Source organism: Ptychodera flava, chromosome 14 (genome assembly GCF_041260155.1).
Source record: "Ptychodera flava strain L36383 chromosome 14, AS_Pfla_20210202, whole genome shotgun sequence".
NCBI classification, from domain to species: Eukaryota; Metazoa; Hemichordata; class Enteropneusta; family Ptychoderidae; genus Ptychodera; species Ptychodera flava.
The window spans coordinates 4923073-4944375 of NC_091941.1; the positions used below are offsets into that span (position 1 = coordinate 4923073).

General features: G+C 37.6%; 1 protein-coding gene across 1 annotated transcript; it reads left to right on the forward strand.

Annotated features, from left to right (window-relative positions):
- Positions 1-744: 744 nt before the first annotated feature.
- LOC139149042 (uncharacterized) lies at positions 745-11446 on the forward strand. The gene is made up of 16 exons (XM_070720550.1): positions 745-858; positions 1765-2084; positions 2630-2778; positions 3267-3495; positions 4042-4147; positions 4477-4573; positions 4820-4915; positions 5549-5599; positions 6087-6177; positions 6742-6801; positions 7391-7567; positions 8307-8451; positions 9552-9660; positions 10033-10105; positions 10457-10737; positions 11065-11446. The coding sequence occupies exons 1-16, from the start codon at positions 798-800 to the stop codon at positions 11309-11311; spliced, it is 2292 nt and encodes a 763-aa protein (XP_070576651.1). The 5' UTR covers positions 745-797; the 3' UTR covers positions 11312-11446.
- Positions 11447-21303: the final 9857 nt, after the last annotated feature.

The following is a 21303-nucleotide window of genomic DNA, read 5'->3' on the forward strand; positions in this document are numbered from 1 at the left end:
AAATGAAGAGTATGGATTATCTGCGATATTTAGAAATAATTAAAAAAGGCACAATTATTGTACTTGCTATCATGCAAACATCTTTATGCATCCGACATCAACCTATTATCTTTTGCTATTATCTATAAAACTGAAGCTTTGTTTTACAATCAGACCAAGTTCAGTAAGTGTGAATAAAAAATGTTTTACGTGACGTCTTTCAAATGGTTGCCACTCCGAGTTGGCATTTTAGTATAATTCGGCGATACATAAAGTAACCAAACGTCTGAGGTTCAATTCTAACAATCCAGGATTGTTACAACTAAACATGATGAGCCACCTGCATTTCGTCTGCCAAAGTCCAGAGATGCTCTTGTCGTATCGCAGTGTAGGCTGTCTCTTACAGACACCTCTGTGGGTCTGCACGACCATGATTCTCATAGATATTATTCGTCGGTATGAAATGACCACCATGCTGTGCCGTTTACCTCCAAGGTGTCTCACTATTGTGCGCATTATCAAGAAAGAGATTTCATGATATAGAACTGATTTAATACTCTTGACTTGAAGACTTCACTTACATGTAACACAGTGCAAGACATGGTCCACGAATGATCTGGTTTCCATTTTCATCGTGCACACTACTCACTGCAGTCTTTGCATTTATAGTGGAACTTTATGCGTGAACTATCAACGAAGGGTCATAGAAACAAATGCTCAGAGAGTCTGGCAGGTTGGGGGCAGCACAGCGCGTGTTTTTCGATTATCAGAAGTTCATTTTATAAATAAACAATCACCAGAGCTTGAAAGAGTGCAGTATGGCGGGTCATCTCCTCAGGTGTTTTGTATTATCACTCCTACTTGGTGTAATCCTACAAAGTAAGTATTCATGCATTTTCATAACGTTTTATGTGTCACTTTTCTGAACTATAATTGTATAGGTATATCGTATGGTGCCTTTTTAAAGATGACCATGGTCAGTATTCGCCCCTGTGAGTAACACATATCAAATATCAATTACGTAAGCAATCTCTCGCCGAAAAGTGTCCTTACAGTGGGATGAGACACCTGTATGTAAACCATATGAACTATCGCCCACAGATCGTAAAGACAGATTCTTTTTGCTGCACACTTCTTAAGATCTCCTGATGGTACAAGATTGTATGAGTTCGACCTGCGTCCGAAAATGTGGGCGTGTAAAATGATCAAAGGTGACCGTCACCTTCGTGACCTCAGCTAGATATCGCCATGTTTGTGTCAGGTGATAGATGCATATATCACATCGGCGCATGCGTTGTTTACTGTGCCATCGATATTTAGCCAAATCTCAACTCTGTATCACGCAAAATCCCCACAGATCTACACGTGTACGTACGTTGATTTCATGCAAGGAGAATATTCGAGCTCCCTACGGGGAATGGAAATAAAGTGAAGACGTAAAAAAGACCCAAAAGCGCTACATAAAGCTCAGAATGGAAGCTCTTGACAGTGCTACCCACATGATATATTGTCGAGTCGATTTTGGACTATTTGCGTTCTACTTGTATCTAACACGATTGGAACTAATTTGGGATAATTGGATGGTGAAGTAATGCCAATTTAATCTACAAATGTAATCTCATCTGCTTTTCTTTTTACATTACACACTTGCTTTTGTGAGTAATTTGTAATGTTGCAATATTTAGCAATACGACACCTAACATTTTTGAGAAATTCAAAAATTGTGAAAATCCAATTATCCCAAATTAGTTCCAATCGTATTATCTTGATGTTGTCCTGTTGCAGGTGCTGTATGTAAAGCGTACGACTTCAACTCGACCGACGGACTGAGTACTCATGTCTCCAATGACGGTCGGCATGCCGTCCTAATCAACAACACTGTATGGCTGAACAGTGCCAAGACATTCTTCTTCATCGACGGTACAAGGTACAGCTCCGACGGTTCACTGAACTTGACAAGCACAAGCAGCGGTGATGGTAGAGATGTGTTGGGTAAATTTCAGTATGTCGCCATGGTTTGGAAACCTTATACAAAAACTGGACAGAAGGAAATAAAAACTGTAGTTAAGACGTACAGTGACCTTCCGCTGATCGTCTATGAACAAGTGAGTTTCGTTCAGAAAGTCTAAATTTACAGGTGTCCAACAAATTTTAACTTGACATTATTTGCCTCGTCGATTTTATGACACTGCGTAATTTTTAATCCAATATTCAACGTAGTTACTCATTTTCAGGTTATCCCACAGAGTATACTAAAATTACTAAAACAAAGAATCTTAGGTAGCTACATGTCCAAAAACTTCGTCCCTTGATTATGGAGTTAAGATGAATAAATTAAGTTCAGTTTCCATGTGATAATCGCATTTGTTCTCAATGTTCTGACGAAACGTCTTAGGTCAATTTCATTGTTTAAAATTCAACGTGATTAGTGGGCATCCAGAATAGTCAGTAATATTATATAGTGAGTAATATAAGAAAAAAAATGGTAATGTATAGCTTTCTTTCTGTCATTTAAGAGACTGACTGCATGCACCAATAGAGTATGCTTCCATGATTATTGAGAGCGGAACAAAAAACACCCCCACGATTGATGAATTGCATGCTCCACTCATCTCGATAAAGTATTCTTACCACGATTCTTCTACTTCAGAACTTCCCAGATACTCTTGAGGGTACGAATATTGGTTTTCCCGACGGCGTGTGCACAGCTTTCCCGGCGTTTAAAGTGGAAGGACAGAAGGGAGATAGGGGATATATGTCTTATGGTGGACTATTCCTGAGAGATACAAAACTTGGAATGTTAGTTCATATATTTTTCATCGAAAGTGGGTTATGTCAGTTTGACGTAGCCGTTATTTGAGTCCCAAACATACATAGACGGGTTATCCGCCAAGGTGAGGCTGTTCCACTCTATGTTGATTTATAATTGAGTGTAGTCACTAGCTTTGATTTTGTGGAAAACATTCCACTCAGCTTATCACCCAGTCTTTAACATATTATTCACATCATTAACAATGTAGCCCCTCAGAGGAAATTCGAGGAAAAAGTTAAAATGCTGCATTTGAGAAAAACGAACTCGAAAACATGAACTTTTCGTTAATTCGTCCCATGAAATACTTCAAAACCATATATGCATAGTGTGATGGAAATTGATATTTTCCAACGTCCTTTAATGTTTCTATCGATCACACACTCCAAACTCTAGTAAGCTTAATACTGCCTTCGTCTAAACACGTAACTTCATTTAGTTCATAAGAATATTTTTTAATCTCTCGTGTGTACTGAAGGTTTGCTGATGGAACGACTGAAATCAACTTCGGTCTATATGGTGGTCCATTGGCAATATTCGACAAAACGCTGAACACCATGGTGATTTCTCCTTTTGCCGAGTTCATGGTCGGGTCAGTGCAATTGCTTGATGGCGTTCTGAACTACGGACTCATCGGCAGTATCGATCACATCCCAGCTAGCTTCCGCTTCCGAACAGCGGTGTATTATGGGAAAGGAATAAACGAGGTAGAGTCGAAATTTCTTCCCTGTTTCCTCCTCAGGAGTATTAGTAAATACGTCAACAAATATATATCGTGTGGCACTAACATAACAGATAAACATATGATTCACATAATGAGCAAATGTGCTAGTGAAATCATGGTCACATTCTACGGTCTATTTCCTATAACTTTTCCACGATTTGTCAATATCTATGATTCCGTCAGATCAACAAACCCTCCCTTGTATCAATTTCATTAGATATTGGTGTATGACTATCGATGCATTTCCTGACACACGTATTCAAGTCATGCATCTGTTGTTTGACAAGTCTTACGACTCAAAGCTAGAGATCCATAAATCAGACAAAATGTAACGGCAGGTTGACTAACATTGATAATGTCTTTGCGTCGTTCCTGTCTTTATGTCTTCCCCGTTCGCTTCTGAGTATTTCATTTGGCAGAGGCAGCCACACGTAATTAACATATTCTCGATCTCAAAGTTCATAAAATCTTCCACGCATACAATGTAAATTTGCGCTGTAAATCACGACAAGTCTGCCTTCGCTTTTAGGCAATCCTTGGTTTTGGAGACGCATTGATGACGAAATATGGGAAACAGAAACATTTAATGAAGTCAGATTTCACGGTCAACTACCTCGGATACTGGACTGATAACGGTAGGCGATTTATCATCGCAATATACGTACTATAAATGATGTAGGATATAGAAATACGATCAAATTTCCTCAAGTGACCGATATCACTCTCTCCTAAACTATCTAACCCGTCGCTCCCTACTTTAGCTTTCTTTTAAATAATATGTTTCCATCAAGAAGTCAGCTCGCATGAGACGCATAAATAGTACCATCTTCGGCTACAGAGGATTACCAGTAATCTATCTCGTTCCACGTTGGATTTTGATGAGGGCGATTTACGTGGGAGCCAGTTCAAAAGCCGCCATGACCCATCTTCATCGCTCAATGAGAGATCTAACTTTACATTTCAGGCGCGTACTACTACTACAACACCGAACCCGACAAGAATTACGAAGACACCTTGATAGATGTTAAGAACTACGCAGACTCGCTGAGTATACCATACAGGTGACGTCACTTCTCCCATTTTTCCTCGGCAATAAATTTTCAAATTTAAAAACTAATTCGCATGGAATCGATAAACCTATTCTCTTAGATTATGTTCTATGTTATTATATATTTGATGTGCACATTTACTTTAATGTCATGTTTGTACGTATATAGGCTTTACCTTATGTTTGTATTCATAGTACGTACAATTTAGTTTCCATGGATATACATACTGTAGGTTTTGATTTCGTGGTTCAATTTCAGATATATGCAGATTGATTCGTGGTGGTACTATAAAGGTTTAAACGGTGGCGTGAAAAACTGGACAGCGAGACCGGATATCTTTCCAAACGGGCTACAGTATGTTACATTAGATTCATAACTTCTGTTTCTTCGATGATGTAGCGTAAAAGTGTTCATAAATTCCTAGCTCCTTGTAAGTCACTGAGGTGTTTGGAGGTTGCAATGAAGTGTATACAGAGCAAATACAGTTTAGTTGTCCTAAGTATGCTTGAGATGTGTCCAAAACGCATTCAATAGGCCACTTCAACGACCCCTGAGTTACATCCTGACATTTTTATGGCATGGCATCATACAACATAAACTTTTCTCCCATTTGTAAAAGAAAAAAATTACAATTTTTTGTTTTAAAATGACTTTGAGTGAATAAAGTATATGGTATGGTTGGCCGTTGCATAATTTGAACTCAAAATAGCAAACTCATACCAATGCCAGGATGTAAGGGTCACACAGGGGGCATGAAAGTGGCCGATTCAACACCGATGGATAAACATGTACTCATAGATCTCACATTATGTTACTGACAATGACCTGTGTTGGTAATTTGGATATTGACCGTTGTCAGGTGGTCAAAATAATATTTTGATGGGAAGATAAGCGGCCAATCACAGTGATGATGTGCCCATAAGGCTATCCGAATCCATGAACTAAGAATATTCAAGAGTGTTTTAATTTGATGGTGATTTTTTCCAGATACTTGTCCAAAAAGACACAACTCCCGATTGCTGCACATAACAGATGGTGGTAAGTTGATAACCAATATAATACATCACATCTTACCGCCTTATTGCCACAGAGCGTGTCACAATGTCTTTCCAGCACGCCTCTGGATAGTTTTCAAAACGTGTTGTGTTTTACTCATCGTTGCGCCGGATTACCCTTTGAATTAGACTGAAAGATTCTCTCGTGTATGGGTCTCCGCAAATTCAAACCCGAAGGTTGGGGTTGGAGTTTGTGGAGACCTATACACGACTTAATCTTTTAGTCTACTCACGAATGGAATAGAATACATTTGTATGATCAACTATCAAGAGCACTGGTACTGTTTCGCACTCGCTGAGGTCGCTTTTAGTTAGTCTTCGCAGGTGATATGGAGTAATTAAATAGAATCTTCGAGGAATAATAATCAAAAGCAGTACCGTTTGACCTATATCGTCCCATCGACCATAGTCATCAATCAATCAATCGATATATCGATGCATCAGTGTTAATTGTCTTTTTCTTTTGAAAGGACATACACGGCTGTTTATGCAAAGGTGAATGGTGGAAAATATAATTTCATCGTAGAGAGAGATGACGGCCATTCTATTCCTCAGGATGCGGTAAGAGGTTGATTCGTATCGTTATCTGCATGCTTTGTAATTTCCTAATGGAAAACCTGTATGAATAGGACATCGCTGGAAGCGCTCAATTAGTAAAGGACATCTTCACTGAACCAAAACACCAAACAGAGCTCTCGGGAAATCTACCAGGAGTATAATAACATCTTTGAAACTTGAAGCCCGATGAAAGGAATGTTGAAAAAAGTCTTCCCTCACAATAGATGGTGAATACACCATAGCTTCAGTTTTTGAAGTAAATATTACGCAAACTTTATTCATCTCAGCTCAAATCTCCGTCCTTCGTAAAATGTTTTGGATTGGGGGGGTTCAGGAAGTTGCAAGCTTAGGTGTTCACACTGGATACATATCAGCCTATTGTTATGGAACAATTCGATCAAAGTCTGAAAAGTGTGTAGAATGTCACAAGGGTTGTTCTTAGTCATCTGTTCTACCTTCAGGCCGAGAATTTAATAAAATAACCTGACATGTCTTTGCAATTTATATCAATTCATACCAGTTTTCTTTATTGACAAATGGGTACTCAACCGAACTCTGGCATTTCAGGAATTCTGGGATTATCTACTGGCTACGTCTAGAGAATGGCAACTCATCATGTATGAGCAGGTAATATACAAGAATTGTTTACTTTCATTGATAATATACATCCGGGCAATATTTTACTATTCAATGACACAACTCATATAATTAATGACCTTTAATTTAATATTGTTTAGGCAGATATAGCAGTTTGATAAATAACGATATTCCTAGAGCCATACAACTGTAGCAAACATGTCGAATAGACTTGCTTGCACTCTGTTATTCATTTGCTGAACTAGGAACGGACAATCAGATTTTGGGAGGTGGGTTGGTCAAAATCAGATTGTGAATATTTTTTCTACAATTGTCAATTTTTGAATTTTTTTTTCAAGTGAGTCATGATGTGCTAATTTTTTTCTAAGTAAACTGTCATATTTATCATTTTTTGCGTTCTGATTTTATCTTTTTTATTTTGCAAACTAGTCTGAAGTTTCTTTCCGTAATTGTTTGCTTTGAAATTTTTTTCTGTTTTTGGCCACCCCCTCCCAAGATCTAATGGTCCATCCCTTAGTCTGGCTCAGAGATTCACAACCGAAAGAATCTTGATCATTTGAGTTTAAATTTTGTCCATATGACGCTTCCATCATATAAATACTTCATTTCCAAATAACAGGATTGGCTGAACCATGAGTTCGAGCATATGCACGCAACTTTACAAAATGTCAGCGTGGCCAGGGACTGGCTTTTACAGATGGGAAGCGGAGCGTCGAAGAATGACATGACAGTCCAGTACTGTATGCCCATGCCAAGACACGTCCTGCAAAGTGTAGAGATACCATCAGTGACCCAGGTGTGTTAGTTCAACGATTTCAGGGATGGAAATATCGAAAGACAGCCATGGTTATCATTTGACCTCAGCGAAAGGTCACTCTACATTGGTTCAGTCGACTGGTTTTTTTTTCATTTACAAGATGACTGCTTCATACCTTAGGTGCACTGTAAGGAATTCAAAACTGTGTACGAAAAGAGTGAATGTAATTCTGAATATTGGCCATTCAGTAAGTCCCCATAAGTTCTGAACGATGGGAAATTTACTTTTTGATTCGTTCAGCTTTACTGTTACAATTTTTGATCGCGAATGATTACTCATGCACTCACCTCTGATAAAAAGAACACCTAAATGTAGTTGACCTGCGCACACAGCAAGGATGCTTGTCATTCTTGTTGTAAAAAACCGACAGACGCCGACATCTTATGTACAACTCCGGTTAGTTTTTCAACAAAACGAGAATTATATGATCTGTATTTATTCATATCATCAACTGTAACTGGGGAACTAGACAGTTTAATGATAAAGCGATCTCCAGTGCATTAAAGACTGAAAAATCGTTAGTGAAAAATACTAGTTTTATGCAAGGTTTTAAAATTTTAATGCCAGCAATCTACTTTTTTCCTGAAGATAACCTGTTAGGGTACCCCAGACACCGCTGTTCAAAGACTGACGTGTCACCGTTATGACGAATTGCGGACGAAATACATCCGATTAAATATCCAATTTATTTGATATTAATCCGTCATTTTTGTTTCAGATACGAGCCAGTGATGACTACCAACCTGGCAATGATCAGTGGAAGATCGGGATCAGTTCCATCCTGCACTACGCTCTGGGTTTGGCGCCTTTCAAAGACACATTCTGGACAGTTCCCGCGCAAACAGGAAACCCAAGATACAAACGTAGGTGATCGATATATTCGGTTTCTTCATTAACGCGGGAAGATACCAACGAAAAAGTCTAATTTAAATCCTCTTTGGTTAAAATTATTAAACAGAAATGCTAAAAACCAGAACAGAAAGCCTGAATGAATAAATGATCTTGTGAACTGTGAAAATGGTTTGTGTTTGTCGGCCATCATTTGTAAACTTTGTCACATAATGACACAATTCAACTGATTGATTTGAACGGAAATGTGAAGCCATGCATTCAGCTTCGCTGCTTTCTTTCATAAATCCAGTTTAATTCAGTTTCAGTAAAACGAGGCCCAGTTAGAGATGTCAACATAATCACTTGTACGTTATAGTCTGCCAGTAGTGCGGAAATCCCACGTTTTGATTTTAAGATATTTTGTCATCAAATCCGTCATACACTTGCCTGCGCGCTAAAGTGTCATAAGAATCGATGGGCTCGACATGAAAAATAAAATTAAAACATATTCCTGGAGAAATTTCTAGATTTCCATGCCATGTGATTTTTTCATTGGTCGTTCAATTTCGATGGTTGTTGTTATGTTGAAGATTTTACTCTTCACAAGTCCATAGATTCATGGAAATGTCACGTGGGAAATCTCCCGACTTTATTATGAGTATTTGTCATGTTTTATTGCATGCTTAGAACAAAAGTTCATTGTTCTTTATCGTGTTTTGTTCATAATTGAACTTATTCGTGTTGCTTTATTGTGATTCGGAAGTCGAATTATCAGTACCACCAGATTTCCCATCATGCTTTTATGACATCCATGCTGCTCTGTAAACCTGAGTTGAAACGTAGTAAACCCAGGTTTGTATTGATCGAGAACCATTAGTTTCTTCAGTGTCACAGACAATGATCGGCGGCCAATATCTCTCCACCAAATATTCCTCACAGTCACTTTTGACACATGGGTTATCTTCATAAAAACAGTTCGTTTATGCAACATACACGAGTGAATACTCGTTGCACAAATCCTTACCATCAAGTTAAAGTAGTAAAGGATAAGCTGTGAGAACAAACGAATAGTGCGATACAAACACTCTGAAAGTAAAATGTTAATTATATTTGATATTTCTCCTTGTAATAGACAAGACAGAACCATACGTAGAGCTGCAAAGCGTCGTCACTTCTCTGAGTACGGGACCTGTGGGACCAAGCGATAAAATTGGTTTTACGAATACAAGTCTTTTAATGAGGTATTGTCCCGTCTGGTGTTTAAATCTATTCATTAACATGTAGAGGCAGCTATTCTGATCGTTTGATTCCGTTATGATGAAATTATTGACACATTGATGATGATGATGATTATGATGATGATGATGATGATGATGATGATGATGATGATGATGATGATGATGATGATGATGGTGATGATGATGATGATGATGATGATGATGATGATGTGATGATGGTGATGATGATGATGATAATGATGATGACGACGACGATGATGGTGATGATGATGATGGTCATGATGATGATGGTCATGATGATGATGATGATCATCATCATCATTGTCTATTTGAAAATCGAAAGCTGACCTAAGACATTTCGCTTCCTGTATGCAGATGCTGTAACACGGATGGATTGATACTGAAATCGTCAAAACCTGTAACAGCCATCGATTTACAGTTGAAACAGGTAAATTAGCCCTGTATTCGTTGGCAAACGCAAAGATATATGATGTCATTAAACGCCGATGATTACAGTAATAGCGATTACGAATAATTACAAACAGAGCATGCAGAAGAGATTGTAATGTCGCTAAGTGAAAATTAGCCGTGGTATTTAATTATCGACTGCCATTCGAAGTCAGTTCCTCTTAATGCTAAAGGATGAGTATATATTTTTGAAGACAAGGCAATCCGTTTTCTATGATAAAATCGTTTGGTCGCATGCTGCATTTCAATTTCTAACTTAATTGGCATTTTCTAGTATTCTGAACACGGATTGCTGTAATTTTATGTATCTCCTTTCTCCGCGACGACGCAGGCAGCTTTCGGCTCTGGAGGACCGGATGGTGAAGTGTGGTCTACGTACAGTGACATTGCTGGTTATAGATTTGGTACTTTACTGTGGGTCAATGTGAAAACACCTTATCCAATCACACCACAACAAGCTGGCTTTGGAAAGCTGTACTCAAGCTATGCTTTCAGTGACAGGGATCCTGTGAAGACACTGGTGAAATTTGATGAAGAGAATCCACTGAACCAACACAAATGTGGTAAAGCTGACTTTGGACTTTGGCATTCTGTTTCTGAAATCAAATTCGGGTAAGTTACTCTTACCATAACTTCACAAAAACACACCGCGAAATGGTAAGCGTACAGAGTGCACTGCTTTTGCATTCTAAGGCCGAGAAGAAATCGTATGTAGCTGGTAACCCGAACTACCTTGTTTCAAAAGTGCCGACTCTCAAAATTTTTCAGGATAGCAAGGTGAGCATTGTAAAGCAGGAATATTTGCATTTTTGGTCATGGACAACCAGAAACTAATAATTTTCCCGGGACAACCCTACTTCCAAAAGTCATTTTATAAATAGCGCGTTTTGAATGCGAGAAATAATCCGTGTTCTAACTGCAATCTTCCTTCCTTCACAGTTCCAAGACGGTCCTGATTCTTGGTGAGCTGTCAAAGTGGGTGAAGATGTCACCTCAACGAGTACTTGACATCACTATCTTTCCTGGCGATGTGGTTCTGACCTTACAAGGAGGGGTCAATGAGGTCATAGAGTTCACTGTAGTTTACACCGATGACCTGACCTCACCCCATCAAATCAAATGTACTGTCCCTGAATCTGGTCGAGTGCTAATGCAACTTTCGACTGAAGAGTGCGATATTTATTAATTCAACTAAGTAGAGACTCGACAATCCTTTTGAAGGCGCGACAGTCCTCTGAAATGTACTTTTATTTTCATCATAAAAAAATGTAAAGTTACCATATGAAAACGCTGATAATAAACTAATAGAAAGTAAAACAAATTAAGCTTGTGGAATTTGCAAACAATGATAGTGTATCACTTACTAATTTTTTTCTAATTAGGACAACGGAAATGGTTTGTATTAAACTAGTCTAGTCCTTGGCTCGGGGATACATTATAACAAAACATAACATACATAACATAACATAACAACACAACATAACATAACACTGCGTTAAACAATGAATTAGACAACAAATAAGTTAATAAGTAGGACACATTGATCAGCGCAGCAAAGGAACAGGTTTACAACAACTACTGGAAGGAAACCTGTGAAGTACATTCATTCATTTCGTAACTGGTTTTGTTTTTAATTATGTTTTACACGTTAATCTTTCGTGATGTATAGTTTTCATTGAGTCCGAAGAGAATTCCAGTATTTTACGAACGCATATGTAAATCATGTTGTGAGAAGGAAGCCGTACTTTCGGAATTGAAAACTTTGTAGCCTATCTTGACGATGCTGGATACCTATGGAACACTGATTCAATGAAGTGACTAGGATTGTGTGTGCACAATGGTCATATTGGAGATAAAAATACATAAATATCAACAGGTCTGAAGTTCATAAATGGTGATGCGATCAGCAAATGCTTTATACTGAGGAAGAGGGTCTATGCTGTGACAGGAAATACAGAGTTTTAGCCTTGCAAGCACAACACACTTTGTACACTTGTTGACGAATGAATTCTGGTCCGGACAGGAATTTATATTTCAAGAATAAAATCAGACCTTACACATACCTGCTATATTGACAAGTTGAAACTAATCAAATTTGGCGATAGGTTTCTGAGTAGAACAAGCGAAATGTAATTTTAGGAATGGTGCAAATAGACTTAGACTTTAGAATACATCAACAGTTACAGCTAGTGGGGCTATGATTGACGGCCGTTATTTCATATTAATATCTTATTTGTTTTATTGTAACAAACCTGCCTGTGAAAGGAACAACATCACCTTACATTAATCTATTCATCATTGGCATAAATCATTTTCGATTGATATCATGTTTACCCGTATAATCGGAATTAATATCCAAGTATATCGTCGAAATGGGTCGTACGGCTCCTGGGGGGATTATACCCTGGTGTCAGCTACATGGTTGTATTATTTTAATCACGTCGTTTTGTGAGTTTGTTTTTTGAAGCTTGTCATTGTTGATTGATGGCATAGCTTCACATTTCGGGGAAATATTCACCTTTTCGGTCGAGTCAACGAGGGCAATCTGAGTTTGTAAAGTTATTGAAATAAGATCACTGAGTTTTCATATCCTATGAAAGCTGATTACGTAAGTACTCATTACAAATGCAACCACGTGACATGTACATGATATTTTTCTCTGATACACACTACAAATCAACCGACCTTAATAGCGAGTCTGCGAAAACGACAATTCATTAAATGATAAAAACTTTTATCGGTCTATTATGTGTTCTGGGACCCTACAGAGTAATTGCAATTAACCTGCATGGCTTGATGTTGGAGTTAAGTATGAAAAACAATCAAGGTGAAGACCCTGTCGCCATAGAAGGAGATGGATGGACTTCTGGGGACACGCCCTTGCAACATATCATATCAGTACAGACACAGAAACCTGACCAGAATTGAACTCCTTCGAGTCGTCATCCCTTTATCGTCATGATTTCTCCCATGAGTCACAGGGGCACATGAGATATCACTTTGAATGACATATTTTCAAGAAAGGTCAAAAAGTACGACCCCTGAACACGAATAAATTTCCCTGGCAACATTTGCATATCGAGGTATGTGTCTTGACGGTGTTGCTTTCGAAAAATAATAGTCCGTGTGCGGCGAGTATGTACACGCTATGTTTGGTATTTCAACATTGCTTATCAATTTCAATTACCTTTCCTGTTCAGGAAAGAACAACGATCTTCCGCGTTAAGCCTATGAATGCAACCTGTATAGCGTATTATTTCACAAGATAATTTAAGTTTTGATATCAAATTGATATGGAGAGTTCACTTTGCTGCAATTTAACGCACATCCCTTTATGCACAAACTAAATGTGTATCATGTCAAGTCGAGGACAATTTCCATATTTGGATTCTGCTTCGATAACGGTAGAATTTTCAGACACGAATACCCTTCTGAGCAATAAAAATATGTTCACTCAAATACGACACACATTCTTCATAATATATGGGAATCACGCCGATAGTTGTTTTTTGAGTCATGTGTAGACGATTGTGATGATTGCTGGAGCAAATCATTTTGAATCAAGGCAACAATTCACTTCTTCAGATCATGGTCCCACGTGGGGGATTTGTTGTGTAGAATAACAAATTAACAGACCTCTTGTCTCTTAGATTTGTTGCTTTTATTAAAGATTAAAAACGAAGTTACAAATTACGCATCTCTTACTAGTGATTTTCATTGTATTGTATTGAATTACTTTATCACATAAGTTTTGTGATTCATAGCTTATATTTTGCATAGTACAGAATTCCCTATTCTCGGTCATCTTGTGGTCGCCATTTTTGTTTCTTCGTAGCCATGAGTTATTTGTCACAATGGAAAGGCGACATCGACGGCCAGGTTGCTTGTATGATTAACACAAGTGAAAAACATTGTCTGACTCCTAAATGCAAAGTGAAACCGCAGGGTCAGATTAAAATTAATCACTAAGTCCGAATAGAAATACAGTCAAGTTAAGTCAAAATACTTACAGATATTGAGACAAAATAAGTTATATTAATGGGAACACAACCTAGTTTCTGCGCATGCCCGAAGACATTTAGCATTTCCAGAACGCAGAGTCAAGGCAGCTGAGTGTGTTCTTGAATAGGATATTCTCACCGATAATCTGTTCAATTCTCAAAAGATATGAAACGGCCTATAGGCCACATCGTGGCAAAGCACCGTTGGAGACTCATGTATATGTAAATGAGTTAGTTATTCATCCATTAAGTTCGAAGTTGATATTATCTCACAGAGTTATGAAATATCAAAATTAACAACTCAAGCGTCAGTCGATAAAACATTGTTACATTCGTTATCATGTATGGAATATCAAAACAATACACTGTGGTCATATCGGAGTATGTTAAAAATAGTCTCTCAGAAATATTTACATCTGAGACACCTGTAATTGATATATGGTCAAGGTTAGTTCTGGTGACAAGTGTCTTTTATGTTGTTATTAAATATAAACAAGGCAAAAAATGAAGCAATATTTAAATACTATGACTTATATAATCAGCCCAACTTTTGATCAAATTAGTCAATGTGTAATACTCTGTGATATTTGATTAGGTGCTGACCTTGTTCGAGAGATAACAACAGCTGGTATATATATATATATATATATATATATATATATATATATATATATATATATATATATATATATATATATATATATATTGCCAAGTACTTTACGCCATGTGCATTAGCGAATGTACAGGGGACATAGCCATGACATCACATTTCTTCCGTCGCTGTAAAAGGTAACAACATTAAGCAGTGCTGAATATTCAACAAGTTTTTTATTAGGTCCCGACACTATATACCTAAAATTCTAGGAACTGCACGTTTCGTTTTCGTTTCTGACAAGAAAGTGATTTTTGATCGAATAGTCGGCTCTTTTGGAGATTAAATCTGATCGCTTAATACAGTGCGATGAATGACAAGGAGAATGCTAGAAGGAACATTTTATTTTCATCAAGCTAGAAACAGACGATACACCTGCCGAACAGACAAGGTTTCAAATGAAATGTTGTGAGTTGATGTCAATGAGGTACGTATCAAAATATATTATTTTGAATAAACATCCCAACAGTCGACGTTGATTTTAGTAATTAGAATGGCACTCCTTAAAACATAAAATGTACATGTGTCGACAACATAAATGTCAAATCTTAATTAAATGCCTGCCCATGGCTCTAATAAAGGAAGCTGGTCAAGAGTTTTGAGTTTTCTGACACTTAACCTTTCCCTTTTAGTTTATAGTTTCCGGATAAAGGACATTATTTATTCATAATTGCTCTCTCTATGTATACATCACATTTCCATATTTCTACACAAGGCCATTTTTAATAGGCATTATCGTACAAACACTTAGGCGTCATTCTCTGCCCACAACCACAAATTACCCTGTACAATGATCAGAGATTCCCACGTGATGAAAGAACGGGTTTGTTATCAACTTTATCTTTGAACCAATTGATTAGCTTCACACAATAGTCCAAATAGAACAAATAACTATGTATTATCATTTAAATAGTTAATGTTAACAAGAACTAATGCGAGAACAAAGGATTGGGGACTGTCGCTTTAAAACTACTCGGTAAAAATACCCCGTGTCGGTATGTTATCACACACTAAAAATGTTTAAAATCGATCTAGTATTATCTGATGATGTGAAATTTTTATAAATGTCGACATTAGTATCAAGTAGAGACAGTTTCGCGACTTCCAGAAGGCGGACGGGGATTTCCAATTGAAAACCTGGCTGTACGCCGTAGCTGTGAGATTAAGAATACGCTTTGCGCATCAGCCTCCCACTCGCCAAACTCTCCATGGTAAGACAGATAAAGGTCTTTGGTTGAAACAAGCACTCTTGAAGAGGAAGCTGAGTAACGCCGACGCGAATTCCTGAACAGAGCGGTGACGGAGTAAGCTTTTGCGGAAGCTGTCATCTGCAAATGTTTTGAGGAGCTAAATATTTAAATCTCTATACATTACCGCAGAGAATGACGCAGAACTAAGGAATATAGGCGGCGGCTACGCCCGACTGTTCTATTGATTCAATCAAACAGATCCTTTTGTGAGTTTTAGAATTTTGTGCGTGACAAGTGTCCTCAATAACTATTTAAAGACACTGTCGGCCTCTTTTATTAATTGGATAGTTCGAGTAATTAATATGCTAAATGCTGCCGTGTTTTTTACCAGTCTAATGGAAATTAATGTGACGTCAGTAATTTGTTATTAATATCAACTGAACCGAGTGGTTTACAAAATTCTATTGCTATTGTGCTACATTCTAAAATTGTAATTAGGTTTGAAATAAACCAAACTGCGCACAGAGAATGCGCGCATCATCCTTTGTCTTGATCAAAAGTGCTCGTGTATTGATTATAAGTAACATTTATTTGCAATGCGATAATTGTGACGTAAGACCTGCCACTTGAACTGCCTCAACTCAGCTCACCAGGAATGTACTGCACATGCGTCAGACGTCGCCGAGAGACGTTGCATCAATGCAGAGAGGACTACTGGGGATACGAGGACATCTCCATTTTGGATGAAAGCGGAACACGGTGGAGGATTAAATAAAAAAATCGCCTCACTATTTAGGCGATAGACATTCGATATGCTCTCAAACTCTCCCATTTGAGCGGCTCCTTCTGTGTCGTTCCGAGCGCTTTCGATTAATTATGTTTTGTAAAATGTTGCGTGGACAGAGACTCTCAGAAATTGTGCCACTTAACGACCAGCTGTTCAAGCTTTGAGCAAATCTTCGGGGCAACCATCGAGAGCTGAATCGGACGCTTTGGATAACAAGTCATCGTTGATGACACAGTCCCCACTTGTTAATGGGAACTTTGATTACAAATCCTCAGAGAGGATAGAGTCCTCTTCATTAATTAGGTCTGTGATAAAAATACTTTGATACAGATGGCGCTCAATGGCCAAGAATGAGTTCCATGTGATGAAAACATAAAACCAATGTAGGCCACCATCCTAAAGTTCATTAAATGAGTCAACTAGGAATTGATCATCAGGATGTTGCAAAACATTTTTGCATCCTATCATAACACTGATAGATTATCACTGGTACCATATTTATAAAGTTTGATGCAGTGCTTCTGGACATTCACCCTAAAAACAAAAGTTCATCATGTAAATGCAAATTGGCAATTAATTTGATTTATTGGATCGTATCACAAAACAAATGGATGTGCATATGTATGACATATGTCAATGTCCTTGTACCAACTTTGAATAAAATTGGTTGAGATATGCCTGAGTTATGCCTTCGTACATAAAAAATCGTAACAAAATGGCCGCACGGCAGCCATATTGGATCGTATCACAAAAGCAATTGACGTGCATATCTATGACATTGGTCAATGTCCTTGTACCAACTTTGAATGAAATCGGTTGAAACATGTCTGAGTTAGGTCTCTGTACATGAAAAAATCGTAATAAAATGGCCGCCTGGCAGCCATATTGGATCGTATCAGAAAACAAATCGACGTGCATATGTATGACATAGGTCGATGTCCTTGTACCAACTTTGTATAAAATCAGTTGAGATATGCCCGAGTTACGGCCTTGTACATGATAAAATCGTAACAAAATGGCCGCACGGCAGCCATATTGGATAGTATCACAAAACAAATTGACGTGCATATCTATGACATTGGTCAATGTCCTTGTACCAACTTTGAATAAAATGGGTTGAAACATGTCTGAGTTTAATGGCTCCGTACATGAAAAAATAGTAATAAAATGGCCGCCTGGCGGCCATATTGGATCGTATCACGAAACAAATCAACGTGCATATGTATGACATAGGTCAATGTCCTTGTACCAACTTTGAATAAAATGGGTTGAAACATGTCTGAGTTATGGCTCTGTACATGAAAAAATCGTAATAAAATGGCCGCCTGGTGGCCATATTGGATCGTATCACAAATCAAATCAATGTGCATATGTATGACATATGAAGTAATCCTTGTACCAAGTTTGAATGAAATCGCTCCAGGCATCTCTGAGATATCTGCGTGAACGGACGGACGCACGCACGCACGCACGCACGCACGGACGCACGCACACACGCACGGACATGACCAAACCTATAAGTCCCCCCGGACGGTGTCCGTGGGGATAACAAAGCAACAGTGAGCCTCACTTGTCGAAGTGTACGCGTTCATCACCCTAAACGATTTCGTTGAAAGCTAGTTTGTGTTAAATGGTTGCCATAGAAACAAAACATCAGGAAAACCTCGTCAACTGCCTTATAAAGTTATCGTGTCAAGACGATTTAATTGACTGCATCCAGGCAGGATTTGTTCTCTCGCGAAATAGACAATTTGGTCAATTTCTAACTTCCAAAACATTCTTGCTCCAGAACAGATAGATGACCAATATGCATGCACAGTCTCGTTCATTATCCCGTTAAGCTTATAGTCTCTCTCGAACATTTAGAGTAGATTCACTTGATGATGATTCTCTTGAAATAATTGAAAATGTTAAGTACGGGCAAGTTGTGTTGTTAGCCTGACTCGTTGAGAACATTGTTCACCTTAAAAGATTTCCACCGCTTTTGACGAAGAGTTTGGAACATATATGGAAAAAACGTCATTTTTAACCGAACGTGGAAAGAGTCAGCATTTTGACACGGATAATCAGCGATTTACAGAATCAAACTATAGAATGACTGATATCAAGTAGAAGCCGTGGTAAAAGTACATGTTAATTTCAGTCATATAATCAGCATGTTTCTCGTCGAAAACAAAACCACTACACGCTCTGCGAGCAGGACCTGAGCTCGTTACAGGTCAACTAAATGTCAACTAACTGTGCACGTGAAATTTATGATTTACAAAATACGTTCGCGCCCAGCACAGAAAGACGCCAAAAGAACCACTTTGGGAATAATGTTTTCTTGAAGATATGTTTCATGCTATCCCATTTTTTGCTCACGTGTTCACACACGTGAGCATATGTCGCAGCGATGTTAGTCTGTCTGTCTGTGTGTCTGTCTGTCTGTCTGTCTGTCTGTCTTTTGGTCCGATATCTCAAAAACGGCTGATTAGATCAGAATCAAATCTGGTACATAGATTCAGTTTGCAAATGGCAAGAACTGATTAGTTTTTGGTGGGTCTGGCTTGCATACTTTTTGCTCATTTGCATAATTAATGATTTTAGAAAAAACGGATATACATTAAAAAGGACTGCTCACAATTTGATGAGATTTGCTACAAATGTTGATCACACCAAGATATATCAGCAGTGGGAAGCATTAAGGGATGACATGAAAGATAGTTGCTAATTTGCATATTTAATGAACTTTCCTAATCAGGGATATATATCTGATTTGACTGGATCAAAATTGACCAAACTTGGTATGTATATTGAAGATACTATGATTTAACATTATTGAAAGTCGTTAAGCATTTTAACTTCACCCAATTCCCAATTTGCATATTTAATGAACTTTGCTAATTAGGGATATATATTTGAATTGACTGGACCATTGTTGATGAAACTTGCTACATGTATTTAAGCTACTATGATACAACATTCTTGAAAGTCATTTGCATTTTTACTTCAGCCAGTTCCGAATTTGCATGTTTAATGAACTTTCCTAATTAGGAATATATATCTGAATTAACTTGATTTTAGTTATTGAAACTTGCTATATACATCAAAGATACTGTGATATAACATTATTGAAAGTAAAAAGACATTTTTACTTCAGCCAATTCCTAATTTGCATATTAAAGGAATTTTCATAATTAGGGATATATATCTGAATTGACGAGATCAAAATTGATGAAACTTGCTATGTACATTAAAGACACCATAATACAATATTATTGAAAGTCATTAAGCATTTTCTCTTCAGCCAATTCCTAATTTGCATATTTAATGAATTTTCCTAATTAGGGATATATATCTGAATTGACTAGACCAAAGTTGACAGAACTTGCTACATATATTGAAGACACTATGATACAACAATATTAAAATTTAAGCATTTTTACTTCAGCCAATTCCTAATTTACATATTTAATGAACTTTGCTAATTAGGGATATATATCTGAATTGACTGGACCAAAGATGATGAAACTTGCTATACACATTAAAGATACTATGATACAGCATTATTGAAAGTCATTAAGCAATTTTTCTTCAGCCAATTCCTAATTTGCATTTTCAATATTCTTTCCTCTGAGATTCACTTGATCAAAGTTGGCAAAACATGCATGAACATTGATGATTATACCGGGTTAAAACAATATCGAAAGTCATTTCACATTTTGATATCAGCTAATTTATAATTTGCATATCTAATGAGCTTTCACAGTTCGGCATATATGGCTTGAAGGACTTGGCCAAAGGTAATTACCCTTGCTATATAAAGTGGTGATACAATGACAGCAGTCAAAGAACTTTAATATTTTCATTTCAGCTAATTACATATTTGTATACTTCATGACCTTTTAGAATTAATCGGTGGTGAATATTGTTCATTATGTTGATCATAATACTTTCAATGAAGTTGCAAACATGTGGCAAAGGTTCAAATTTACACATAACTGCAATATATAATGAAACACGTCAGCATTTTCAGTTCATATCTGGTTTCTTTTGTGAACAGAAAATATCAAGAGGATTCATCCATTGGCAACGTCAATATTTATCCTAGATCATCACCAACACCTTACTGTGTTGTTATATTCTCCCTCAATCCCATTTCGGTTTACCGGCTTGCTTTCGTCTCGTTTCTCTCCTCTGCTAATGTTCATCTTGATATGCTCGTTGAGTCCGTTATCAATCATCTCTCCTGTCATGATCATCTGCAGATAAGCATGCCAATCAGTAATTCAGTGTGGGCTTATATCCATTACAGCGGAAGAAAAGCAATTTTGTCCCCCAATTGTCTTCTCTCGTAATCTGAAAATATCGCAACGTATTACTGTTGACTGTACAGTTATTGCAACCCTGGTTTTAACAAAACCTACATGCATTTACGGTATTTCCTGTGGTCTAAGATAACCCATCGAGCACAATTACATATGTCGTCGCGGCGCGAAACATCGTCCATTTTTAATCACAGACGTTGTGTGTGATGCTGAAACCAAGAATATGTAACGTACATGT

Excerpts from the sequence above, each read along its gene's own strand:
- LOC139149042 (XM_070720550.1), top strand. The coding sequence starts at position 798 with ATGGCGGGTCATCTCCTCAGGTGTTTTGTATTATCACTCCTACTTGGT. Across the intron at positions 2,085-2,629 it reads CGCTGATCGTCTATGAACAA|AACTTCCCAGATACTCTTGA; the intron begins GTGAGTTTCGTT and ends CTTCTACTTCAG. Across the intron at positions 6,802-7,390 it reads AACTCATCATGTATGAGCAG|GATTGGCTGAACCATGAGTT; the intron begins GTAATATACAAG and ends TCCAAATAACAG.